Source organism: Podarcis pityusensis (assembly GCF_964106645.2).
Source record: "Podarcis pityusensis genome assembly, chromosome: 1".
NCBI classification, from domain to species: domain Eukaryota; kingdom Metazoa; phylum Chordata; class Lepidosauria; order Squamata; family Lacertidae; genus Podarcis; species Podarcis pityusensis.
Genome location: NC_138028.1, coordinates 82,378,217 through 82,403,722, shown reverse-complemented (window position 1 = coordinate 82,403,722; position 25,506 = coordinate 82,378,217). Strand labels below are relative to the sequence as shown.

At 49.7% G+C, this 25,506-nt stretch overlaps 2 protein-coding genes across 6 annotated transcripts in view; both read right to left on the bottom strand.

Annotated features, from left to right (window-relative positions):
* Positions 1-6,735, bottom strand: part of PITPNM1 (phosphatidylinositol transfer protein membrane associated 1) — a 33,002-nt gene extending 26,267 nt beyond the window's left edge. For 2 of the 4 annotated variants that reach the window (XM_080975840.1, XM_080975841.1), the window contains exons 1-5: positions 5,429-5,449; positions 1,509-1,601; positions 1,106-1,320; positions 854-975; positions 69-290 (exon numbers count right to left, since the gene is read on the bottom strand). In XM_080975840.1, the coding sequence (XP_080831966.1) occupies positions 69-290; positions 854-975; positions 1,106-1,320; positions 1,509-1,586 (637 nt within the window). In that variant the 5' untranslated portion in view covers positions 1,587-1,601; positions 5,429-5,449. Of the gene's footprint in view, positions 1-68; positions 291-853; positions 976-1,105; positions 1,321-1,508; positions 1,602-5,428; positions 5,450-6,020; positions 6,561-6,599 lie in introns of those variants that run through there. The other 2 variants (XM_080975843.1, XM_080975842.1) reach the window with 2 other exon arrangements.
* A 4,234-nt stretch (positions 6,736-10,969) lies between these two features.
* On the bottom strand, positions 10,970-19,358 carry CDK2AP2 (cyclin dependent kinase 2 associated protein 2). Of its 2 annotated transcripts, none has more exons than XM_080975884.1 (4): positions 19,332-19,358; positions 13,147-13,247; positions 12,696-12,828; positions 10,970-11,619 (listed from the first exon to the last, which is right to left on the bottom strand). In XM_080975884.1, exons 2-4 carry the CDS (start codon positions 13,159-13,161, stop codon positions 11,552-11,554), a joined length of 216 nt encoding a protein of 71 aa, XP_080832010.1. In that variant the 5' UTR covers positions 13,162-13,247; positions 19,332-19,358; the 3' UTR covers positions 10,970-11,551. The 2 variants fall into 2 exon arrangements, with proteins under 2 accessions (XP_080832010.1, XP_080832011.1); XM_080975885.1 differs by lacking the exon at positions 19,332-19,358 and adding an exon at positions 18,831-19,313.
* Between the last annotated feature and the right edge of the window lie 6,148 nt (positions 19,359-25,506).

The following is a 25,506-nucleotide window of genomic DNA, read 5'->3' as shown; positions in this document are numbered from 1 at the left end:
AGCCCAACCCACTTGTTGGGAAAAGTCTGTAGCAGACGGAAACGTGGGGAGCATCCTCATAAGCTTACCTACATCATGGATGAACTGCTCAATCTTGGACTGCATGCCCCAGTAGCGAAACTCCACCTTGCAAAGCTTGTAGGCGCACATGAGTGGTCCCGCGGCTGCATTCTCCAGCCAGTCATCTCCCAAAGGCCCACGTCCTGTTTTGGCTGAGTGGTAAAGCCGTGGGTCTTCCTCCGCCTTGTATTCGCCGGGTGAGATGGGGTCCCGCACAATGTCAATTGTGTCTGTAAGCAGGGGGGGGGGGTGAGTTGGAAGCAAGCCCCCGGCCTCCGTCAGAAAGTAAGACAGATTTCCTTCCGATGTGGAGCCTGCCCTTCCCTCCCAAGTCCCAGAGTCTGCTCAGACCCCTAGCAAAGACATTCCTTTGCCTCTTCCTCCTGAACACCTTCTGTTAGGAGTCCCGTTTTCCTCCCTCCGGTCCTGAATTCTTAACATGTGTGCACATGAATGGGGCGTGTGAGTGTGAGAGCCAGTGAGAACAGGGTGTGCACTTGCGTATGCATTTAGCCCTGTCTTCTGCTTGTATGTGCTGACCACCTTCCCCCAAGGGAACCTGGTGGGGCAAGGCAGGGGAGGTTCCCCACCCATGCCCTACAGGAAAGACACACTACATGCAATGAACTAAACCTGAACCTAAATCGCCTCACCACAAAACATCACCAGAGATCCCTCACTAGCCTCACCCACCTGACCTGCCCCAGGTACTCCGTATGGCAGCACCAACATGTCCCGCAACATCCTCCATAACACAAAAAGGGGAGGGGATGCCCCATCTCTGAACACTCACCCAGAATCCTTTGCCTGCGCTCCACAGCACTCAGGTTGAAGACATTGTTCTGTTTCCCAGCGTCTGGTCGGTAATAGGTCTCAATCTCAATAGAAAACTTCTCCACAAAGGGGCAGGTGTATCTGCAGGGGGAAGGTGGTGAAACTGGCAGCCTTGCCCCCACCTGCCTTGAGCTCTCAGGCCCCAGCCTCTGGTCAGGATACAGCCCCCTCAGCTTTTCCCCTCCCCTGCCAAGGTTCGCCCCCATTTTACCTGGTGCGCGTGTAAGGATAGGCATTCCAGGACTCTTCCTCCACTTGCAGAGCTGCCTTGGGTAGGAGGGCACGGAACCAGCTAGGGATGTGAGAGCCCACATGGTAGATCTTGTGTGTATACTGACCGCTGCCGCCTGGGCCATCGCTGTAGGGCCGGTTGGACAGGATCTCCACCCCACTGCCCTCGCCGCTCGACTCCTCACGGCTCTTCTTCTAGGGAGCACGAGAGCCAGCTCTGCTCAGCCTGTGCCCCACAACATCCCTCACCCTACAACCCCACTCTCGCATCACTCAGCCCTGCTCAGCTTCTGACCCCCACCCACCCAGCCCTGTCGATCACAGGGCTTGAGCCACACCCATCTGACGCAGGCACCCACCAGCTCATTCAACACCGAGGTTACCTGAATCATGTAGAGCTGAGCCACTTGGTACTCTGTCAGGCTCATGGGCAGCAGAATGTGATATTCCTTGATCAGCATTTTGGCAGTCAGGCTCTGTGAGTCGAAGCAGAGCAGGGTGTAAGTACACGCAGCCAGGACAGAGATGGGAGAGCTATGAGTGGCCACTGTGCACTGAGGGATCTAGTTACAGTCCCAGGTTCAATTCCCAGCAGCTCCAGGTAGGGCTTGGAGGCCTCCCTGAAACCCTGGAGAGCTTCTGCCAGTCAGTGTTGACAATACTGAACTAGATGGAGCAATGGTCTGATGATCTGACTCAAGGTATGGCAGCTTCCTAGAGAGGAAGTGTGGTTCAACTGGGAAGGTGAGGTTAAGGCAGCTGAAGGCAACTGAGGTGTGAACAATAGTGCCTCCCAGAACATCTACCACAGAGTTCTCATTTCCTTTGAGGGGGACATTTTGTCCCATGCACTGTGTCAATGTTTTTGCTTTTTCACCTATCTGAATAATTTCATGAACCCCACACAGGCGCTTTGTTTTGCTTCAGTTCAGCCTGTGAGGAAACAGGCATGTGTTGAGATGAATTACTACCTACATATGAGGGTGACAAGGATTCTCTGACAAAAGGTGGCATCGCTTAACTATGTTCTCGCTTCCTCAGAAGGAGAGAAGCCTGAAAGAAATCCCCATTTGACCTTATTCCAAACTACAACCCACTGGGTAGGTTTCCATAGTAACTGTAGGCCAATGAGGGGCTAGGGAGTTTCAACACACTGGAAAGGAAATGCGGTGGGGAGCCAGAGAGAAGTGCCACCATTTTGACGCTCCACTCCTTGCTGGACGCTGGAGTCCTTTAACCCCAGGGTGAGCAGAGAGCATATCAGCAGCACTTACCAGTTCTCTGGTTGACTGGCAAAGGTTTCTGACTCACAGTTGTCTAATAATAGCAAGAAGTAAAAAGTCCCTCATCTCACCCTTACATTAGGTTCTTGGATATTAATGTTAATAATAATAAATTCATGTGCTGCCCATCTGACTGGGTTGCCCCAGCCACTCTGGGCAGCGTTCAACAAATGATAAAAGCACAGTAAAACATAAAACATTAAAAACCTCCCTATACAGGGCTGCCTTCAGATGTCTTCTAAAAGTCAGGTAGTTGTTTATGTGGGGACCGAGGGGTGGAATTTTGTGTGAAAGGACTTCTGTGCTAGGTTTTGGTACTGATTGCTAATTCCTGTGCTGAGCACGCGTTCAGACAAAGCACCCTATTCCTCCATCCTTAGCATATGTCCACTTGGCTGAGCCACTAGTTGTACCTGGCACTGGTTGGTGGATTTTGGGGTTCTAGTAAAAAAACACAGCAGATCCCATAGGTTTGAAGTCCACCTAGCTTGCTCCAACCTGCCTATGCAACAGGCAGATCCAACACACTCTCCACTCCTCCCGCCTATGCATCTCCACACTGCCCTTACACTTATGTTTACCTCTGTTACTACATCAGCAAACTTCAAACTGCTTGTTTCTCTAAGGCTGGGGTCTTCTGCCTTCCCACACAGTATGGAGCTGCTCAAGTCATGAATGTACCTTGCCATCAATCCTAAACATGTTCATTATGGAGCAACTCTTAGAACCATAGAATTGTAGAGTTGCCCAAAGTGGGGCTCGAACCCACGACCTGAGATTAAGAGTCTCCTGCTCTACTGACTGAACTATCCCAGTGGTGTTAAAACATGTATAGGACTGCCCTACAAATCCAAACCTTGCTCTTCAAGTTCTTGCTTTGTGGCACGTTGTAAACCACCTTGGCAAAGACTTAGAATCACCATCTTTTTGTCTCCTCCTATGGCTTTTACAACCGCATGGCAGGCAGAAATAAAACCAGTGTAGCTGGCCCCGCACCTGGCGCCCAGGAAATGTGGCCTGGAAAGGAGGGGTGCCGCCACGGCCACTGGCTCCCAACTGCAGGCAGAGTGGCGGAGGAGGTAGGAAAGCAGGGGGAGAGGAGGGGGGAGAGAGATGCCTTCCTCCGCTGCATGCACACATGCATGCACACAGTCCGCCCCACCACAAGGTCTGAGGGGAGGTGAACCGGCCCCCTCCTAAAAAAGTTTGCTGACCCCTGTTCTAATCACATCCCTCCCCCTCCAAAGAATCCCGGGCACTATAGTTTACCCCTCACAGAGCTACAATTCTCAGCACCCTTAACAAACTACGGTTCCCAGGATTCTTGGCAGGGGTGTGTGTGCAGCCCGAATCTCTGTCTATCATGAAACCTTTAAAGGCACAGGAGTCCTGCCAGGAAAAAAAGTCTGCAACTTTAATAGTGGACAGTTCTCCTGTATGTTCCCTGCCATGCCCACACATCCTCCTGCTCTGCCTCTCGGCCCTTTCACTTTGCACCAACACTCAGCTTTCCTTAAGAATACTTAAGCATTTATGTAGCACATTTAAAGCATTTCAAAATATAACATAAATTATCTCAGTAATCTAAGCAACAGCCCTGCAAGGCTGTCCAGTGTTATAATCCCCATGCATACGAAGAGTTGAAGTTGCAGGAAGAGGTGTTTGACTCACATCTCACACTTTATCTGCTACACTACATCAGTCCTCACAAATCCTTGCACTCCAGATCCTGAAAACAGCGCTGTGAGTTGTCAGAAGACTGCCCACCATCGTATTGAAAATAACGCAGCATGGGCAGTAAGCACTAGTCAGCAACTTGTAGCATTGCCAGAGATGTCTGTATGGGAAAAGGTGGGCTGAGCGTAACACATGGAGGCAGCTCAAAGGCATCCCTGCTGTGTTGCTCGCTCCAAGGGGAGGTGACATCCTACCCCAGGCTCCTTCACTACCCAGTAATCATTTGCAAGCCCTACTTCTTCCAGGGCTCAGTATTTAAGATTCTGAGCTTGAAAACAAAACCCTTCCACTGAAGCACCACCAGAGAAACTTCTTCATGTGCATTTCACACAATATTCTCATCTCCAGTTGTGATCACCTGAGACCTCGGAGAGAAATTATTGTTTTGGGGGAGAATGGGGTGGAACCATGCCTGAGTCAAAAGATTAAAGAGTGAACACAGTGCCCTATTCATGTTTCATATGAAGTTGGTTTGTTCCCACGAATTGTACCAGCATGCCTCTTAACAGAATTTCATATTCCCTTATAAAGTCATGTCCAGCAATAACTTCATGCCCAAGCACTCTCATGTCTCAGATGCAAGCAATCCCCTTGGCCAGCTACGCATTTAATATGCATCTTGTTTTCTTCTGCAAATCTCCCAGCCTCAGCAGTTCAAATTCCAGCCTACACATGCACACACACTTGTTGGGAACATGCTCTCTTTTTATCCAGACCAAATAACTGTCAGCATTTAAATGGTGAGTGGAAAGATGATAGATAACAGGATGGAATATGTTTAAGGTTCAATCCTAGGTACACTTGGAGTGCCATCTTCACCCTGTCTGCTCAATCCCGAGCAGTATACACCCAGGTAAGTGGAGTTAGGGCTTAGGACTGCAACATTACTTATGCATTGGGATTCGGCTGCAGAACTGCAGTTTACTAAGCACACTTGCTGGGGGAAAGTCTACACTAGCATCCATCTGACATACTACTGAGTAAACATATGCAGGATTTTATTGCAGGGTCTTCAGTAGTTTAGCCCTAAACTCAGGACGCTATGAATTTTTGTTTGCCTCTTGGCGTATTGAGCTCCAAATCGATGTTTTTCTCCTCATGAAGGAGAACGGAAGCAAAGCTGCCACAAAGCACACTCGCCTCAAGAAACGCTGAGCTCACTCCCACCTAACAGCCGGGGTTTCAATATGCTTGCCCTGACCAAAAAAATAAAGCGTCGCTATCCCTTTCCCACGACACCTTCATTAATCCTAGCACAGTCGAAGTTAGAAGGTGCTGTTTACCCAACCGCTTGCGAAGCCTTCAGCTCCAGCGTTCATTTTAGGACATACAAGGCACATGATGGCAACCTGACAGAGCAACTCAAGAGGCAGCAGTTCAAGCGCATCCCCGCCCAGCAGCCAAGATTCCGTTAAGCCCAGGCTTCGAGTAGCGAAACTCCAGCAAACATTTGAACCAAGGCTCGAGGCAAGCCTCAGCAAAGCCCACAAACTCACAGGGCGAGCCAGAGAAGCCAGGCTGAATGTACGTCGTTTAGCGCCACATCCCTTCACGCAGGGCAGAGATCCTCCCAGACGCGGCAGAACGGGGCCACCTAAGCCCCACAGAGCGGTCGGCACTGAGTTCCAATCCTACCCTACGGCGGTTTCCAGAAGTGGGGAAGACGCGCTGGGCCACATGGTTTCACTTTCAGGGGCCCAGGAGGCAGCGCGCCCACTTCTCCCTGCGGGGCCCCCCGTAGCGCCTTCTGCAGCTGCCCGCGCTCCTTCTGCACCCCAAGCATGCACACGCCTCTTCCCGGGCTCCCAGTCCCGCTCCCTCGCCTCCCTGCCCTGCGTGGACCCACACGGCCGCCACCCGCTCCCGGGCCCAGACCTGTGGCTCGCTGGAGGGCTGCCGGCGGCGGGGTGAGCAGCGGTATGCTGCCTGCGACGGGGCTCGGGGGGCGAAGGAGCCGGGAGCGCCGGCCTCACAGAGTCTGCCCCCCCGCTCCCATCCTCGCGCTGTTCCGCGCTACTCGCGCGCGGCCGGGCATCGGCTCCCGCGGCGGGATCATGGTGTGGGGCTGGGCGGGCGACGGGGGCGGCCCGGGAGGCAGGCGGGGGTCTCGTCCGGGCAGGGACAGGCGAAGCTAGCCGGGCCGTCCGCGTCGCCGCAGCAGAGAAGCGCGCCCGCTCAGCCGCAGTCTCGCCGTCCTTGCTTGGGGAGGAGGGGGGAGGAGAGAGCGTGACTGGGAGGGGATCGGGCAGGGGAAGGAAACGCGGCTCGTGTGAAGGAGTGCAGAGGTGGTGGGGGCAGCGGGAGGAGGCAGGCTCCGTGCAAGGCGGCGGAGAAGCGGGGGGAGCAGTTGCAGTGTGGCGCCTCGAGGGCGGGGATCTTTCCAGGTAGAGGGGACGGGCCGGCGGCGGTAGAGTCACGTTTATTATGCGCAGAGCTTGGGATGCAAGCACACACCACGCAGCCGAGGAGGTGTCGCGAAGCAGCAATGCAATCCAGCAGCGCGCAAGCGGGGGCCGCGGGAGGATGCCTAAGCCCCGGGGTTCCCTCCAGGCTTTGGATTCGAGACTCGTAGGAGCGAGCGAGGCCGCTTGCCAACCCAGTCCTTTTTTAGCACAGGCGGAGGTTTCCATAGAAACTGCGCCCCGTAGCGCGGAAGGCGGGGCGGGGGGAACTCGGCGCGCGCGTTCTTCTCTCCCACTCCTCCTCCTGTGACATCACAGCTCATTACCCGGGAAACGCCAGTGACGTCAAGATGCTGGTGACGTCAATAACCCAAAGGAACGGGCAGCTGTGGAGCGGCGTCGCAGCTAAAGAAGGCTCCAGAACATATTTGTGCGCAAGTCCCCCAATGATCGACATTATATATTTTAAAAAAACACCCATGGTGTTTTTTTTTTTTTAAGCCGCACTCAGCTCTGGAAGACTTTTACGTTAGACCCACATTTGAACTGTCAAAACGGAATTGATCGCCAGCAGATTGTCTCTCTCGCTGACTTTTAGATGCAGCTTTCATCGCTCTGACAAAGCCCCGCACACCCCCTGCCTGCTTAGAATCACAGCGCCCCTCCATCCCACTGAGTGCACTGAAGGTCTCCAATAAGCCTTGCAGCGTTTATGTGTATGAGAGGTTGTAGAAGATTAGCAAAACAAGCATTACACTCATACTGTTGTGTAAGTAACAGAAATATCACTTTTTCCATAGGACAAAATTAATCCAGCATTCAGACATATATCCCATGTCCAATAACAGCCCCAGTGTTTATGCCAGATGAAGGAACAGGCTGCCATACAACTTACTGTCATATTTCCCACCATATAGTACAGCTTTTTTCTTTTTCTTTTTTGCAAATACTTAAAAAGTAAAATAACAAGCCTATATTCTTCTCATTCACCTTCCTATTATTGTTGAGGACAATAGAGAACAAAAGCACATTATTTTAACCTCCGCTGAATGCCAGTTCAGCTGATTTCAGAACTACAGCATTCCAATTTGGTAATGGGCAACTCTTTTAACAGCAAGTCCCTTTTCAGAGTAAATACACTTACATTACTAGGCAAGGTTCAATTTAGATCCAACCTTTTGCATATTTAGTACATTGCCACTTCCCAAGGAATTTATGTTTTCACATTTAGCCCTTGTATCCAGAGTATTTTTGCTCAAAACACCACACCCAGCTGAGCTCCAGTTTTTTTGTAGCTATGGTACTTAGGAAAGGGATCTAAGCAAGCAGCCTGACCTTCACGTTTACACAGAAGTGAACAAGAGTACCTTTAGAACTAGGAAGAGGGTAAAAGGAAAACTGCCAATACAACTCCTTTATCAAAATCTATGGTATATCTGGATTCAGAATGTTGCAAGCTGGGATATTCACATTCCAGCACAATCTTGTTTTTATCCCTATTAGTTTTATAGTGTTCTTTGTGGTGGCATAGTTTGGCAGGTCATTTTGTTATGTACTGTGGTATATTCCAGTTTGCTACTAATTTCAGCTTCCCATTTCTTTGTTTCGAACTGCTGCTAACAAAGGATTCATTCTTCAAGGTACACAACTTGTTTCACTGAATGTGCGTGCACACACACACACACACCAGCAGCAGGTAACTTCTGGCTATACTGCAGCTCTTATTTTCTCCACCTATTGGCCATGGTGGGACTGATGAGAGTTGGGAGTCCCAAAAACATCTGCTGGGCCACAGGCTTCCTACTCCTGGAAGAAACACTGGCTGAGAGGGGTGATCCTTTGCACCTTGATCAATAAACCTCACAGATTTAAACAGGACTCAGTCTCTGATAAGTGTACAGAGTCGGAAATATTGCTCCTTAGGTTAAGGTACACACGTTTTGCATCTCTCTCCCTCCTCCAATCTCAAATTTCTACAAATCACGACTCAGTATAAACAGTTCACTTAAGAGCCACATGACCTCATTCCTTTCCTAACATTCTTTCCCAAAACTAAACAGCTAACAAAATGATTAAGTGCAGTTAATGTAACACCATTAAGACTTAAAACAGCACCATTTTACTCCATCCAATATTAACATTCTAGAAATTACCGTAAATCCTACATGTACATTTTATTTCACATTCAGAGGCTGCTTGTATATTAAAGAGTTTCTTCCTGCAATATGCAATGATCGAAGAAGAGAGTAGTGGTTCTCATTGATCTGATAGAACATAGATTTTTGGCTTAGCACTGTAGCCTGGTTAATGAAAAATATTTAACTGCAGCTGTATCCTTCAGGCTTTTACACAATATTGCCTATCACTTTGTTTTGCAGTCCCTTGCATGTTTCTCTCAAGGTTATGCTTCTGCCGCAGGAAACTCACATTTCCCAAACTCTCAAAGGATGTCACAAGCCAAAGGAACTATTACTTCATCCCACCTCTGTGAAATTTTTTGATACAGTGGTACCTCGGGTTACATACGCTTCAGGTTACAGACTCCGCTAACCCAGAAATAGTACCTCGGGTTAAGAACTTTGCTTCAGGATGAAAACAGAAATCGTGCTTCGGCGGCGCGGCAGCAGGAGGCCCCATTAGCTAAAGTGGTGCTTCAGGTTAAGAATGGACCTCCGGAACGAATTAAGTACTTAACCCGAGGTACCACTGTACTGACTTCCATGTGGATATAGGTATGGAATTATCTAGTTCTGATATTCCTGCATGACAGGGGGTTGGACTAGATTGCCCCTGGGGTCCCATCCAACTCTAAGATTCTGATTCTATGATACTATATTATGAGCGACAGGAGACAGGTCTACCCCAGATACTTGCACACAGAGGCCTGGATTCAACTAACCTGGTGTGCTGAGAGAAGCCAATGCAAGGGATCCCACCAGCACAATGGGGCTCTCCTTCCCCACATCCGCTCCGGAGGGTCAGGAGAACCCCCCAGAACGCGAACCTACTGCACAAAAAAAGGGCTATCTTTAAAAAGCTTTCAAAATAGAGATTTTGTTTCACCTACTATGCCTAGGATGCATCTTCTCATTAAAGGCAGGCAAAGATCGAAGTACAAATGGGCATTCTTAAGGCGAGTCTCAAAGGGTAGCATTTAATATTGTTTATACTACTGCACAGTCAGACAATTTATCAAACACAAAAGCCAAAACTACTCGGATGACGACTTAGACCCATTTTTACACACCTCTACTTGCAAGTAAGCCTTAGTTATCTGAACAGAGCTTACTTGCAAAGTAGGATTATACCAACCAAACTGTGTTCATAATTCAACTTTTTTATTTTAAAAAAGCATTAAAAAGAAAAAATGTTATTTCTGCACCTGCTTAAAACGTGTTTCCTAACCTTTGCTGTTGCTTAGCTCCAGCATCTGATTTAATTGCTTTCAGCTGCATTTATTTTACTGCATTGTATTGCATTTTAAATTGTTTACACCACCTCAAGACTATTACAAGAAGCAGTATAAAAATCTCTTAATCCCCCTTCAGTTCTAATAAAAGCTTTTAAGACTTAGCAAGTATTCTTGGACCAAATGTGCAACCCTGTTCTGCACTTTTCAAGTGGCCAAAAGTCTCTAGAAAACAAAAGGGGCATTTTAGGCCAAACGGGTTTGGAACATTTGCCACCCTCTGCCTTTTTCTAAGGTGGCCCAGACTAGGTATTCCTCAAGAACAACGCACCTTCTCATCTCACCTTTGGGCACATCGTGAATTACCAGTCTGTAGTAGCCTTAAGGGCTGAAGGACACTTTACGCCAGCAAACACACAACCAAAGTTTACCTCCCAGCTTTAATGTGAAGGCAGGCCATTTGTGAAAGAGAATCCAGATAGAAAGAGAGTGCTTACTTACTCACAGATTCTTGCTCAATCCTCATGCCAACCTTCTTTTTCTACAGCTAGCAGGCATGAGCAAGCCACCCTTAGCCACTTCTTACATGCAAATCTCGAACACACCTTGCTTTGGAGACCCATGCTCCATTCATAGAACCTAGCTATGCTCATAGCATCCAGCCTTGTCCCAGTAACAACCTTGGGAATGAAACAGGAGGCCAGTATAATCCTGAGTAAGAGTCATATGAAATAAAAACCAATTTTGTACTGAGACACTAAGGCTAGTTTCATTTCTGGTTTGGAGATAATCACTTCTGCAATGAAGGTACTGAGTGCGAAAACAGGCATCAAGTTAGGCCTCTTCTAAAGAACCTGGCTTGGTTTTCCTTGGTTAAAAGCAGAAGCAACCGGAAACTTAACAACAATACCCTCAAAAACCAACAAAAATGGAGGAGGAGGAATTTGGGACTTTACAGAACAGCATGAGAGATTGGAGCTTTGACACAGTAATAACAGCACAGACAGATTAGATAGGAGTAGAAATATTTTATTACAAGTTTCCCAATACAGGCTCAGTGACTGCTGGCTGAGGCTTCTTTTACAAGTGGTCGGGAAGGCCTTGTGCTGCTTTACTAAAAAAGCACATCTTCCACTATGGGCCCTGGGTAATGTCTTAGTGAGGAAGAGACTACTTCCTTCACCACCACATGGGGGGCAAAAATAGAAAACCACAGCGAAGAATAGGTAATCCAAATTCCAACCTTTTCCTTTTATTTATTTATTTAAAAAAACCTTGCATCTATAAAGACATAGACTTGCTACCAGCCATTATTCTCATCAGTTGACCAGACGGTGTAAGCAACAAGCTCTTTTCTGCATCTACTCCCAGAGTGCCAATTGGTGGGAAGTTCTGTGATGCAGTAGAAGCTTCAGATTATTAGGCGCCAATTGGTGTAAAGGTCTTTGAAGGTGATCACAGTTCTAGGACTTGAGACACTGATTGGTGGAAAGATTTGAAGGGGTGAGGGTGGGGGGAAATCTCCAGATTCCAAAATGTTGATTGGCCAGAAAGTGCCAGGGTCCTCCAGGGGCAGCGCCAGGAGGAAGCGACTGTTACGTTCGGGCATTGCGCTCTGTCTCTGCCAGACACTCTCTAACCAGCGCCCGGGCATGAATAATTCCTGCGAAGGAAAGGCACAAGACTTAAGACACACTGAGCAATCAGTTTCATCGCACCAACTCATCAGTCCCTTGTTTGCCAAAATTGACAACTGCAGCATATCTCGCCCACGCCAGGCTTTTGTGTATGTCATCACATGCATGCTGAAGTTCAATTCATGTAGAAAAAGTGTATCGTGCAGCCTTTTATACAAATGTGCTTGTATAAAAGAAGGAAAGGTACAAGCAGGAAGGCAGAGCAAGGTACGAAGGACAGCTAGACAACCCACTTGCAAAAGTAGGTCAACACCTTACTGTAAGCAAGGGTACAGAAATGCTAATCCAGCAGGTTCTACCTGTTCCCAGTATAATGCAGCTACCTGCCTTCAAAATTGCAGAGTTGACCAATTACATTGGGAGTTGTCTTTAAGGCAAGGGAGACACTTCCCCCTCAATTTCTGCTGGGCAAGCAGAGAGCTTGAAACTAACTTTTCAAGGGTAAAGAATTTGATATGAAGGGTTAATTGGATGATATTGCTAAACCAGTCATTCACAAAATCTATAGCTATGAACAACAGCAAGTAACATTTAAGAAATCACAACAGGGCCTTCTTGATGGCTGCTCCTAGGCTCTGAGAGGCACTGCCTCTCATTGACCTGCCAGCAGGCAACATTCTTTTTATATAGATAGATCTTTGGTCAATAAGCTGATGTGTAAATAAACTGTAATTGGTTTTAACTGGCTATTTTTATTGTTTTGCTTACCAGTTTTTAATGTTTTTATTGCCTTCTTACTGGAGTATTATGTTTTATGGGTGTTAGCTGCCTTGAGAAGCATTTGGAGGAAAGCCAGGCTACAAATTTAACAAACAAGTAATTCTACCCCCCCCCCCCCCACCGCCCAGAAAAAAGGACAAGTGTCATGTCTGATTTGTGAGTCATTGTTTCTAGAGCATTTTGGAAGGTTAGGTTACATTTGGGACTTCATAAATTTGCTCAGTTCCAGGCTTACGTAGACCTTGCAGGGCGAGAATGACTTATTTCATGTACTCCCACATCCCATGACCAGAAGGCACTCATCTCTCAGGAAGCTTCCTACCTCGCTTCAGCCTCTCCATAGCACTCTTGCTGCCTGCGTAGGTAGGTCGAATCTCCTTGCCCATCTCCTCAATGACTGAAAGCAAGTCTGTGTATGTGCTCTGGGAGCCTTGGGCACCTGGTGGCTTCATAGCCTGTAAGATCAAGGACAGGGAAAAAGTGAAAGGCACTCTGGGCAGGATTCCCCCAACAAGCTCCGTCAGTGGATAGGCCTGAAGAAGGGCTTCCGCTTGTGCAGCAGGCCTTTCCTTCCATCTCCTCTCCCCATGCCTCCCTAAATTGACTGGTGGGGTGAACACCCAGAACAGCACACAGTAGGAGTAGAAGAGGGGCTGTTATGTCCGACAGGCTGCAATGCTTGCACAGATTGAATGCTTGTCATTGCACCATGTTTTCCCAATTAGTTCCACCAGCCAGCAAGATCCCCCCTCAATTCCAAAGTAGAAACTCACCTGCACGTAGCCCATCGAAGGGGGCCCAAAATCGTTGAAGAGAGGTCGGAAGGGGGCAGAAGCTCCAGAGATGGCTCCAGATGGAGATGGGACACTCGTGGCTGAAAGCAATATGAGAAGAGATGGGGAATTTAGTCAACAGTGTCCTGGGTTCTCTCCTATACCAGACTTAACAAGGCTCATTACAGTGGTACCTTGGTTTTCGAACAGCTTAGTTCACGAACTACTTGGAACCAGAATGCTTCAAACCCGAATTTTTTTTGGAACCCGAATGTACTCCGTTTGGGGGGGGGGCTGCACTTCCATTTTGAGTGCCATACGTCTGTTGCCTGCTCACTTGCAACCCGACCTGGGCTTCTCTTACTCAGTGCAGGCCGCGCTGGCCACTGGCAACACCCGGAAGCAGCTGCACCGCGGCCACGGCCAATGCTGAGCGAGGTAAGGCCGTGCCACCGCAGCAACCACCCCTTCCTCCAGTACCGGGTGTCGCCCGTGGCCGCCGCTCCAGGCCCCAGAGCAACGCCAAGCAGCTCGGCCCCAGAAGTGACTACTGCAGCATCCCCTCACAGGGCACGGGACGGCATGGGCAGGATGCTGGTGCCACCGCTGCAGTAAGAGTTCTTCAGTGAGGAGAACGCACCCAAGTGGCGGGGGCTGCTTGTGCCAGCCCTGAAGAAGGTGAGGAAGGGGTGCTGGGTGTGTGTGTGGGGGAAGGATCCAGAAAGGGTGGCAGGGGGAGAGAAGCCGACTGGCTCCTCAGAGAGAGAACTTTTGCCTCCCTTTCCTCCCCACCCCTTGAACTTCTCCTTCATGCACCCCACACGCTCGTCCCTCCAATGGCAATGGGTAGATCACTGCCAGTTTTTTATACTGGGTAGTAGACTGCAGCCTGGTCTATTGCTTTCATTTTATGGATCAATGATCTTGTTAGATAGTAAAATTCACGTTAAATTGCTATTTTAGGAGTTGTTTTTAATTGTCTGGAATGGATTAATTCATTTTGCATTACTTTCTATGGGAAGCGCGCCTCGGTTTTGGAGCACCTTAGTTTTGGAACAGACTTGTGGAACGGATTAAGCCTGAGAAGCAAGATACCACTGTAAGAGGGGTATAGAATCATAGAATCACAGAGTTAGAAGGGACCCCGAGGATTATCCTGCCCAGGAACATGCAGCTGTCCCATACAGGGATTGACCCTGCCATCTTGGCATTATCAGCACCATGCTCTAAGAAGATACTGTGTCCTTCCCTGCCTTTCCAGTGTGGGCATGGCCACTGCCAGTCAAGGGGCTTTGCTGGGCAGTGCCTGACTTATATGCCTTTCAAACACTCCATGGACTGAAAGCTGCTGCTCCTGATCCTCAAATGACCATCCTAGCTTCTCCCTGAACACTTATGTAATATGGTTGGCACAAATTGCACAGCTGGAAAAAGAAGAGGAGTTATTTTTGTTGTAACTTGTCCTGGAAGTCTACAGTAGGGGAAAGGGGACTGGGTGTGGTTCCTAAATCAGGGATTAATACACTGCCAGTCCTAGACACACATCACAGGCTCTTAACCATTAAAATGCAGGGTTTGTATCACCCACTTCAATTGCAAAACAGGACAAACTAATTCACAACCATCTTCCCATGAAGTTTAAAAAATGTACACATGCTTTCTTTCCCAGATAGCTATATATCACAAGTGATTACACAAGCATGCACAAAAATGCAGGTAGCAACTTTGGGGGATTTATTTGCAAGAGTGGCCAACTGGAAATTATATAACATGATGATGGTGACTATAAAATTATTCCTGGCTAGTATTTTCCTACAAAGGTTGACAGGACATCAAGTTTTCATGTACACCATCAACAAACACTTCATTCATTCATTCATTCTCCTTCCACTAACAAGAGCAGGCATAGGCAAACTCAGCCCTCCAGATGTTTTGGGACTACAACTCCCATCATCCCTGACCACTGGAACTGTTAGCTAGGGATGTTGGGAGTTGTAGTTCCAAATCCTCTGGAGGGCCGAGGTTGCCTATGTCTGAACAAAAGAGACTGTTTAGGCCTGTGATGGGGAATTGGGATTACCTGAAATACCATATTTTTCGCTCTATAACACGCACCCGACCATAACACGCACATAGTTTTTAGAGGAGGAAAACAAGAAAAAAAAATATTCTAAACGAAACAGTGGATGTATGATTTTTTTGGATCATGCTGTGGCCACAGATGTGATCTGACGGTGAGTGGATCCATGCTTTGTAACCACGTTTTTGCACCACTGTGGCCCCAAGCAATAGTGGGTGCATGATTTTTTTGGTGCAAGCTGTAGCCATGAACATGCTATGTGATCTGATGGTGAATTTGGGTGACCCAGAGCAATCCATGTAGATCCGTGCTTTGTAACCACCTTTTAAGGGGGGAGGGAAGGAAAAGCACTCAAGGGACAAGGAGCACGCGTGGGGTGTGTGGAGAAGGATGCTGCTAATAATGCAGAAGAGGGTATAAGAGGAGAAGGCTCCTCTCCTCTCTCGCTTTGCTCCTTTAAAGCAAGCAGGCTCTCTGTCCCTCTCTCCTCCCCACTCAGCGGCTCTTCTTCCGCTTTGCTGTTTCAAAGCGAGCCACGGAGGAGGGAAGGAAGGGGAACCATGGATCCTCTGCTCACGACTGCAGATCCCCCCGCCATCCGTAGGCATTCGCTCCATAACACGCACAGACATTTCCCCTTACTTTCTAGGAGGAAAAAAGTGAGTGTTATGGAGCAAAAAATACGGTATATGGTGTGTTTTTTGTTTGTTTTTAAAATGCTGTACTGCTACCTCAGAATAAAGTGTATGGCCTTTCCCTTCACACAGAAAGAGGGGAAATCATATTAGTAACAATGAATGCAATGAAAGTTGTAAAAAAAAATATAGCCAGTCAATTCATTGGCACACATATGGTATTAGAGAACTACGTATACCATATCTGGGGTGTTAGATCTGAATGCAGTTCAAGAATGTCTAGTTTACTCCTATCCATTTTTGCCAGTCTGGAAATGTTGCTCATGCACACCTGTGTTTTAATAACCGAGCTTTCTTTGTTAGGCCTGAACTAAAAGCAATCCCCCGCCCTCACAACAACTTGTCTCTCACTTTAGATTCTAATATAGAATTGCATCTAGGTGTGATCTTGCTTTATTTATTTTCCCTTGAAAATGTCAACAAGACTTTTTAAAGACAGAACAGCTTGAGCAATTAAAATGTACTGATCAAATGAATGCTCAGCACTTCCCCCAGGCTTTTTCAGTGCTGACCACAGAAGCTTGTGGTTTTGCCTTAGCTTCCTGCAGCCCAACGTATAAAGGCAACAGTTGTTCTCTTAAGGGAGCTAAAAGAGAAGCCATCTCCACAGGTTGGTAAGAATATGTCACTATCCTCCATTAGTTTGAATTCCACCACCATTCCTTGCTGCCCCCCTCACTATGCATTTCTCACCCCACCCATGCGAGCATCAGCCAATAGCAGCAACCCATCACTTGTACAATTGATGTTATAAATCAGCAAATAAATACTGTTAATAAATAAATATATTATGCATGCATGAAGGGTGTGTGCACATGCTATTAATCAGACTAAAAACCACTGAAACTATTAAACTCTGATAGTTTTTCTAAAAATAGAAAGTCTGCAAACATTGAGCCCTTAATTGAGAAAATTCCCGTTTTCAGATTCTTTACAAGCAGAGTGGGAGCTGTTGTGCCAGTAATAAGAGTTTAAGTATGTAGTTTGTGAAGCATCTGGAGTCAATTTGTAGGGGGAAAGGAGATTGAAAGCAAGTTAATTATTTTGATTTGAGAGTTCCAGAAAGAGAAGAACAGCAGCTACTTTATTAAGAGGATTACTTCATTGAATCAGAGACTGGGCCATTATAGAGATTATTAGCTAACCCTATTTGTTACTGTAAAGTTGAGCCTACATTTTCTGCCCCATTTAGTTGTGTGCTTTTGTTTGTGCAACAGATGCACTTACAGCTGTCACAAGCAAAGCCACCAAAACCACACACAACATTGCAGATGCTTCCTGTAGAACTCTGTTAAGGTAAGTGCTCCTTCACAATAGTTTTCAAAAGCTAATACAAAAATAATATATAGCCAGTTTTCTTTAAACTGTTAATAAAGGTGGTATTCTATTAACTGTTCAATGATGTACAGCCAATGGCTTCACACCAAGAGCAGGTGCTGGCCTTTCTTACCTTACTCTCAAGGTTTTAGCCAAAAGAAGCAGCAACCACAAATGTAACGTGTGTGTGTGTGTGTGTGTATGCAAAAGTGCTTTAAATTGCTATACATTCAGCAGGTCAAGGGAGCTAGATCCCAGGCTTCTGATAAATGGAATCACACCCACCCACCCTAGTCTCTTGACCTACAGATTTCAGATAGAAGTGTGCCAAAAACGGGAATGTGTACTGGAGAAAGGTGCTGGCATAGCAAGTAGCTTCAGAGATCTCCTGGAAGCAAGCCAAGATACATAAAAGAAGAGGCTTAAAAGCCAATGTTCCTGGGAATAAATCCTTCCCATTACCCAACTGTGGCAGGCAGGCAGGCTCTGAGTGAAATTCAGTATCTTTCAAATCACAAAATGTAAAAAAATTGAAACTAAATCTAAGCCCCGATACTAGGATCCAAACACTTTCAGGAATTACTATCCCTATCAATATTTTTTTCCTAGTGGATTGCCACATGCTAAAAGGCTGGGGTAGGCAGAAGATAGACCAGGATCCACAGGTTTAACAGAAGCAAGAAAAATGTGATTTTAAAAATTCTTCTGAATGAGGCTGTGGAGATTAAGAAAGCTAAGGGCGAGGGAAAACAAGGAGTGGGTTTTGTAGGACAATTCTGATACTGAAAACAAATCCTAGGTCTGCCCATAAGCTCTGAGGCATCCTGCTCCTTAATTCTAACAGTACTGTTTGCACCTCCCTTTGTTGGTGAGTCTTGGGAGTTTTGGTAAAGACTGAAGAAGATCCGGGAAACCTGGCGTTTCCCCACCCTTGCTAGAGGATGCTCCACCCAAGAAGGAAACCGAAGTTACAGAGAGACAGAGGAACCTGCCGCGCCGCTACTCTCTCTAGTTTCACCCCTCCTTGCTTATCCAAGGAGAAGTCATTCACCCGACACTCAGGCGACAACAGCCATGAACACAGCGGGGCATATATCTGGGTAGAGAAGGGGGTTTGCTGATTCACTCTAAACACGCCTTTCCGCCTCACACACGCCTTTCCTAAGAATTCAACTTTCATTTTGTTTTCCCCGGCAGGATTCCCCGAACAGCTGCTGCTCTTCCTACATAGGAAGAACGCAGTGACGAGTAAAGCACATTCGCACGGTCTGGAATGAGTTAGGGTGTCCCTTTTTTTATTCTTTTTATAAATCAAGTGCATAGTAAATCCTAATTCCAGGATGCACATCTCTCCCTTGGCGGCGAGGAGACCGGAGTCCTGTATTGCAAAGCAGCTGTAAAAGGCCGGGGAAACCCTGCCGGGGTTGGGGAGAGGAAGAGACACAGAGAGAAGACGAGGAGGAGGAGGAGACTCGGAAGCGCCGGCCACGGCCCAGGCGACTCCGCCGTGCCGCCTCCGCGCCCTCGCTCTGCCCGGGGGCCAGGCGGAGCCGGCAGACGGGGCCGGCGGGGAGAGGGGGGGTGTCTCTTACCGACCGGCGGGGCTCCGGGGGCGGGGCTGGCGCTGCTGCTGCTGCTGCTGGTGCCGGCGGCTCCGGAGCTGGTGGGGGCAGGCGCGATGGGCTTGTAGGACATCCCCGACTCCGCGCTCTCTGGTGCTGGCTGGCCCGCGATTGGCGCGCTGCTCCGGCTCCGGCCGCGGCTGCCGCTCCTCGGATTGGCGGGGAGGCTCCCGCAAGCACTCCCCCCGGCTGGCAGGGTTCTGTCCTCCGCCTCAGCCGATTGGTGGCAGACCCCCTCGCTCCCACCTCCCAATTGGCCGCGTCCGTCTCCCACTCCTCCCCCTCCTCCCTCCCTCGTCTCCTGCCTTGTCCCGGCTTGGTCCCCGGCGAAGAGAGGGCTCCTTCCAGGCGGCTCGAGGAGGCGCGCGCACGCGCGTTTCACAGCCGGAGGCGCCCGCTCTCCCCCCTCCCCGCCCCCTCGGAGCGTGCCTTCGCCGCGGTCCTCGCGCCCACTGTTCCGGGAGGACTGACCCTGAGAGGAGCGAGCACGCGCGCCTCCGACCCCCCTTCCTCTCCTCTCGAGCCAACAAGCAGAGCCCAGCGGAGCGGCCGCTGCCGATGACGCCCTCGGCCCGCGCCTACGTGTCCCGCTCCCTCCCCCTGTGACCTCACCGCGCAGCATAACACCCTTCTCGTCTGTCGCCATAGCGACGAGAGGGCCTGGCTGCGGCCTAGTCGGGGACCCTCTTTGCTCCTAGTCCCCCGCCGCGGTGCTAGGCTAGCTCTGTGCGGCCGTTAAGCGGATGGTGGGATCGGGGCCGTCTCCGCTGTCTCTCCACCCCCTGCGGTGCCCTCGTTGCCTGAGTGTAGGGGAGAGGGTGAAATTAAAAGACACCCGTGCCGTATAAAACAATACAATAGCTAGAAAGCAAACATAGCCTGCTTTAAAACACTTTAAGAGTTAAAGGAAGCCTGTGGAAACGGAACAGCTTTCAACTGTCGCTTGAAGTTCATTACCTTTGGTGCTTCTCAGAGAGTAAGCATTGCAGAGGATCAATGACTCTGAGAGAAGGCCGGCTCTTGAGCAACCATTAAAAGGGGTCTCCTCTGAAAATCTTAAGGTTCAGATGGGTGTAATTAGGAAGGCAGATCAGCTGGTGCTCAGGCAGGCCCTGAGTAGTTGGGGGGCATGTATGTCAACAATAACGATTGGCAGCCAGTTTAGTTCTTTCAGCACTGCTGAAATACATAGTTAAGTGCTAGCATGCAAGCTGCCAAATTCTGGTTTGGTTTATGCCAATGGGTTCCAACCAAACTTGCGTCGTCGTATCTGCGAGATGGGAGTTTGTAGTAGAAGGGAATCACTGAAGGGGGCAATCCAGTGTCTTGGTTAAGATAATGGCACTAGTAGGGCCTGTAAGAACCCCCGCCTGCATGACTAAAGAGTGGCCATGGGGACAAGTGGGCAATGATGTTATTTTGGAAGGGGATTAGATTCCTACGAATATTTATTTGAATAAAAGAAATATAAAAACTACAGCATACACATTGGCCTACTTAGTTGGATTTTCCTCTGACCTTTGGCACTTGATTATGATGCGTTAGTGACATGACAGTGGTACCTAGTGGGCCTGTTTTTTAGTAGGTTCGTTCCATCGAATATGGGAGTAGTTCTCCATGTCCTGGACCCTTCCTGTGGAGTCCTTCTGCAAGCCACTGTGAAACCTCTAAACTGCCCCCTAAGCTACCTCCACTGCTCATTGTGTTTGAAGTTACAAACTACAGTGGAAGGGATATAATCCAGAAGCTGATTGATCTCTCCTTCTTCCCAATTCTAGACCTGCAGTCTTAGAGGATACTCAGCTGTGGTATCTGGCTGGATGTAAACAAGCCAACCAAAACTGATCTTAGAAAAAAATGTAGTGATTATGATCCACAACACTTATGACTCTGGATGGATGGGAGGGGAATATGACTGTACTCAACACAAATTGCCATGTGCTGGTAATTTGAGCTCTTATGTATGTCTATTCATGAGTGGTTTTAATTAAGCAATATATCATCTCCAAATTAGTTATTCTTTGGATGGTGGGTGGGGCAGATTCAAAGGTTCAGATTCCACATTCTTTTGAAATCGGTTCAAAGAATTACAGTATATATACAGTATCAGTCTTTCAGATTACTGACAAAAGCAACCTGACCCTGTCAGATGCACAAAATCAAGGGATGTTGCACTAGCACCACCTGTGGGACAAATGCAGCATTGCATATAATGTAGGTTGACAAAATGCAAATAAAAGCAATCTATTTTAAACATTACACAACCGCCTCAGGTCACAAATGCTTCAGGTTACAAACTCCGCTAACCTGGAAGAGTTGCCTCAAGTTGAGAACTTTGCCCCAGGATTGTTATGTACTGAGTTGAATAGGATCCAAACTGTAGCAGTCTGATTGGTCCTAGAACAATAGGATCCAAAAGGCAGCAGTCTGATTGGTCCTAGAACAATAGGATTCAGAATGCAGCAGTCTGATTGGTCCTAGAACAATGCAGCAGTATGATTGGTTGGCAGGAACCACCCAATCCTGCTCCAGATAGAAGTGAATCCACAACCTGATTGGCTTACAGTAGAATTCCAGAATTAGCCAATCATGTGCAGCCCATTGTGTAAATAATGTATATAAAGCAGATACTGTGAGGGGACAATTATTCATTCCTCCTCACCACTATGAGCTGAATAAAGAGCATGAAATCACTTTGCGACTCTGAGTATATTTCACTGGCGACGAGGATGGGATCCCGCTGAGCTGACTGCCACACACAGCACCGCAGCACCGCCAACTGCCGCACCGCTGCCTCGCACCGTGTATCCAGGCTTCAGCTCCGGGGCACAAGGAACTCAGAATGGCAGCCAACAGCAGCTTCTCGCCATTCAACCCAGCATCTGGAGACTGGGAAGCGTACGCCTCCCGTTTCACCTTCCTCCTAGAAGCCAAAGGGGTCACCGACGAAGAAGACGCCAAGAAGAGGGCGATATTCTTCAGCGTCTGCGGAGAGGAGACGTTTGAAATCGCCCGGGCTCTCCTTGCGCCTGAAGACGTCGCTACTGTTCCATACAAAACAATAATGGAACAGCTGAAGGGGCACTTTTCGCCGCAGCCCTCAGTGGTGGCTCGTCGAAATGCCTTCTACGCAAAGCGGCAAGCCCCTGGGGAAACCATAACTGGGTTTGTGACCTCTCTCCGCCAAGCCGCCCGGTTCTGCAACTTCTCAGAGCTGGAGAACATGCTTCGTGACCGCCTCGTCGGTGGCCTGAAGGATGAGAAGCTGCAACGACGCCTCTACGCTAAGAAGGACCTAACGTTCCAGGTCGCTCTGGAGGAGGCCCTGGCAACAGAAGCTGCCGAGAGGTCGACCCAAGAGGCACGGCCGAGCCTGCCATCCCAACCGAGGGTCCACCATGAAGACCTCACCGACGACTCAGGATCCGACAGGGAGGAGGGGCACCGAGTACAGCAGCGCACTCAAGCAGCGCACAGACCACAGCTGCCTCGACGAGAAGGAGGGAACTGCGCAAGCTGCGGGGAGAGTCACGAGAGGAGGACCTGCCGTTTCCGCAACGCAGAGTGCAGGCAGTGCAGAAAATCGGGACACATCGCCCGGGTGTGTCGGGCTCGGCCCACCCGACACCAGGCATCAGATGACCAATCCAAGAGCCCCAGGTCCCGGGGCCCAACGCACCAAGGCAACTCGACGGAGCTCACGGACTTCCAGGTATACCAGTTGCCCCACCCCAACGTAGAGAAAATTTATGTAGAGGTACAGATAGAGGGGGCCCCATGCCGCATGGAGCTTGACACGGGTTCAACTCTATCCATAATCTCGGCAAGGACCTTAAGGAAACTGTGTCCCACTGGGGGTCCCAAACTCAGGCCGGCCCCATTCACCCTCCGGGACTTCCAGAAACGTAAGGTCCCCACAATGGGGGTGGGGACCTTCAGGGTGCAATACCGAGGGCGGACGCGGCAACTGGACTTGCTTGTGGTCAAGGGCCCCTACATTAGCTTACTGGGATTGGCATGGTTTGGACCACTGGGGCTAGCTGTCACCGGGGTGAACCACACTAGCTTACAAGTGGACGTGGACGCCATATGCAAGGAATTTCCAGGGGTTTTCGATGGGAAATTGGGACAGTATACGGGCCCCCCCATTGCGCTACAGCTTGACCCCACAGTACGACCGGTCAGGCTCAAGGCCCGCCGGGTCCCGTTCGCCTTGAAACCCCGTATAGACGAGGAATTGGACCGACTCGTAGAGCAAGGAGTGCTGGAGCCGGTGCCTAATGCTCCCTGGGAAACCCCAATCGTCACACCCGTCAAGCCTAATGGTTCGGTCCGCATCTGCGCAGACTACAAATGTACCATAAACAAGGCCCTCACGGCCCACGCATACCCAGTGCCAGTGGTCAGCCATGTCCTTGCCACCCTGGCTGGGTCGAAAATTTTTGGCAAGCTGGACTTGGCCCAAGCATATCAACAGCTGCCAGTAGATGAGGCCACAGCAGAGGCACAGGCGATTGTGACGCACAGAGGAGCGTTCAGGGTAAAGCGGCTGCAATTCGGTGTCAGCGTGGCACCAGGCATATTCCAGAATATAATGGACTCTCTCCTTAAAGGGATTCCTGGCGTCACCCCCTTCTTCGATGATGTGTTGATTGCCGGCCCCACACCAGAGGAGTTTGAGGACCGCCTCCGCACCGTTCTGCACCGTTTCCAGACGGCGGGTCTCAAGGTGAAGCGGGAAAAATGTCTACTAGGAGTGCCTCAGGTGGACTTTCTGGGATTTATGGTGGACGCAGAAGGGGTCCACCCGACTGGGGACAAGGTACGGGCCATTTGTGATGCCCCAGCGCCCAAGAGCAAGACTGAACTTCAGGCCTTCTTGGGACTATTGAACTTTTACCATTCCTTCCTTCCCCACAAGGCGGCGGTAGCGGAGCCCCTACACAGACTCCTGGACAAGCGGGCCCCTTGGGTGTGGGGCCAGCGCCAGGAGGCCGCATTCCAGGCAGTCAAGGACTTGCTTGTCTCAAACTCGGTCTTGGCACACTTCGACGAGAGGCTGCCGGTGGTGCTAGCATGCGACGCCTCACCCTATGGCATTGGAGCTGTCCTGGGGCACCAACTCCCGGATGGAAGAGAGGTACCGGTGGCGTACTTTTCCCAGACACTCAACACAACCGAGCGGAACTACTCGCAAATCGACAAGGAGGGTCTGGCAATCGTAAAGGGAGTAAAAAAATTCCATGATTTCTTGTACGGGCGGCCCTTCACCGTGGTGACTGACCACAAGCCGTTGCTTGGCTTGTTTGCCCCCGAAAAGCAGACCCCCCAAGTGCTGTCTCCTCGCGTCCTCAGGTGGTCAATTTTCCTTGCCAGCTACCAGTATGCACTGATTCACCGACCTGGGAAGGCGATGGGCCATGCGGACGCCCTCAGCAGGCTACCACTACCGGAAACAGGCCCTGACCCAGCACCTGCACAAGAGGTTATGAGCCTGGAGCTGCTTCCCGACCGCCCCATTCAGGCACAAGAAGTTGCACACCATTCCAAGAAAGATAGGGTCATCTCCCGGGTCCTGGACTGGGTGTGGAGGGGATGGCCCAGCAGCAGCCCCGGGCCAGAATTCGCCGGCTACACAACCCGCAAACATGAACTGTCGGCCCACAAGGGGTGCCTGTTATGGGGAAGCAGAGTCGTTGTTCCCCAGCCCCTCCGCAAAAGGGTCCTCACAGCCCTACACGAGACACATCCAGGGGTAGTAAGAATGAAGGCCCTTGCCAGGAGTTATGTGTGGTGGCCGGGGATCGATGGAGAGATAGAGGCCTGGGTCAAACACTGCCAGGCCTGCCAAGAATCCCGCCCAGATCCCCCAAGGGCCCCAGTCCAGTCCTGGGAGTCCGCCCGAGCACCATGGTCACGCCTGCATGTGGATTTCGCTGGCCCCTTTCAGGGGAAAACATTCTTCATAGTGGTGGACTCCTACACCAAATGGCTGGAAGTCGCACTGGTACCGTCCGCTTCCACGTCCGCAGCCATCCGGGCACTACGCAGGCTGTTTGCAACCCACGGGCTCCCTGACACTCTCGTCTCAGACAACGGGACTGCATTTACGTCAGGAGAATTCCAAACCTTCACAGCGCAGAACGCCATCCGCCACATCCGTTCGGCACCGTTCCACCCTGCCACCAATGGCCAAGCAGAACGCATGGTGCGGACCACCAAGGACACCCTTCGCCGCATGACGCAAGGGGACTGGGAGTACCGCCTTGCCACATTCCTTCTAGCACAGCACAGCACCCCCAGCTCAACGACTGGCCGGAGCCCCGCTGAACTACTAATGGGTCGGCGCCTTGCAATCAGATTGGACCGCCTTCACCCCGATAGAGCTCAGGATGAGGTAGTGGTGGGGGAAGGCAGGAACCCCCGGACCTTCGAGGCCCAGGACCCAGTGTACGCAAAGAATTTTGGGGCAGGCCCGAGTATATTTCAAGGATGAAAACAGAAATTGCGTGCCGGCAGTGCAGCAGCAGCAAGAGGCCCCATTAGCAAAAGCACACCTCTAGTTAAGTACAGTTTCAGGTTAAGAACGGACCTCTGGAACGAATTAAGCTTGTAACTAGAGGTACCACTGTATTTATATTAGAGA

Coding starts and splice junctions, on each gene's coding strand:
- CDK2AP2 (XM_080975885.1), bottom strand. CDS start 18,933: ATGTCCTACAAGCCCATCGCGCCTGCCCCCACCAGCTCCGGAGCCGCC. Junction 13,248..18,830: donor CCCCGGAGCCCCGCCGGTCG/GTAAGAGACACC, acceptor TATTGCTTTCAG/CCACGAGTGTCCCATCTCCA. Junction 12,829..13,146: donor CTTCGATGGGCTACGTGCAG/GTGAGTTTCTAC, acceptor TTGATCTTACAG/GCTATGAAGCCACCAGGTGC.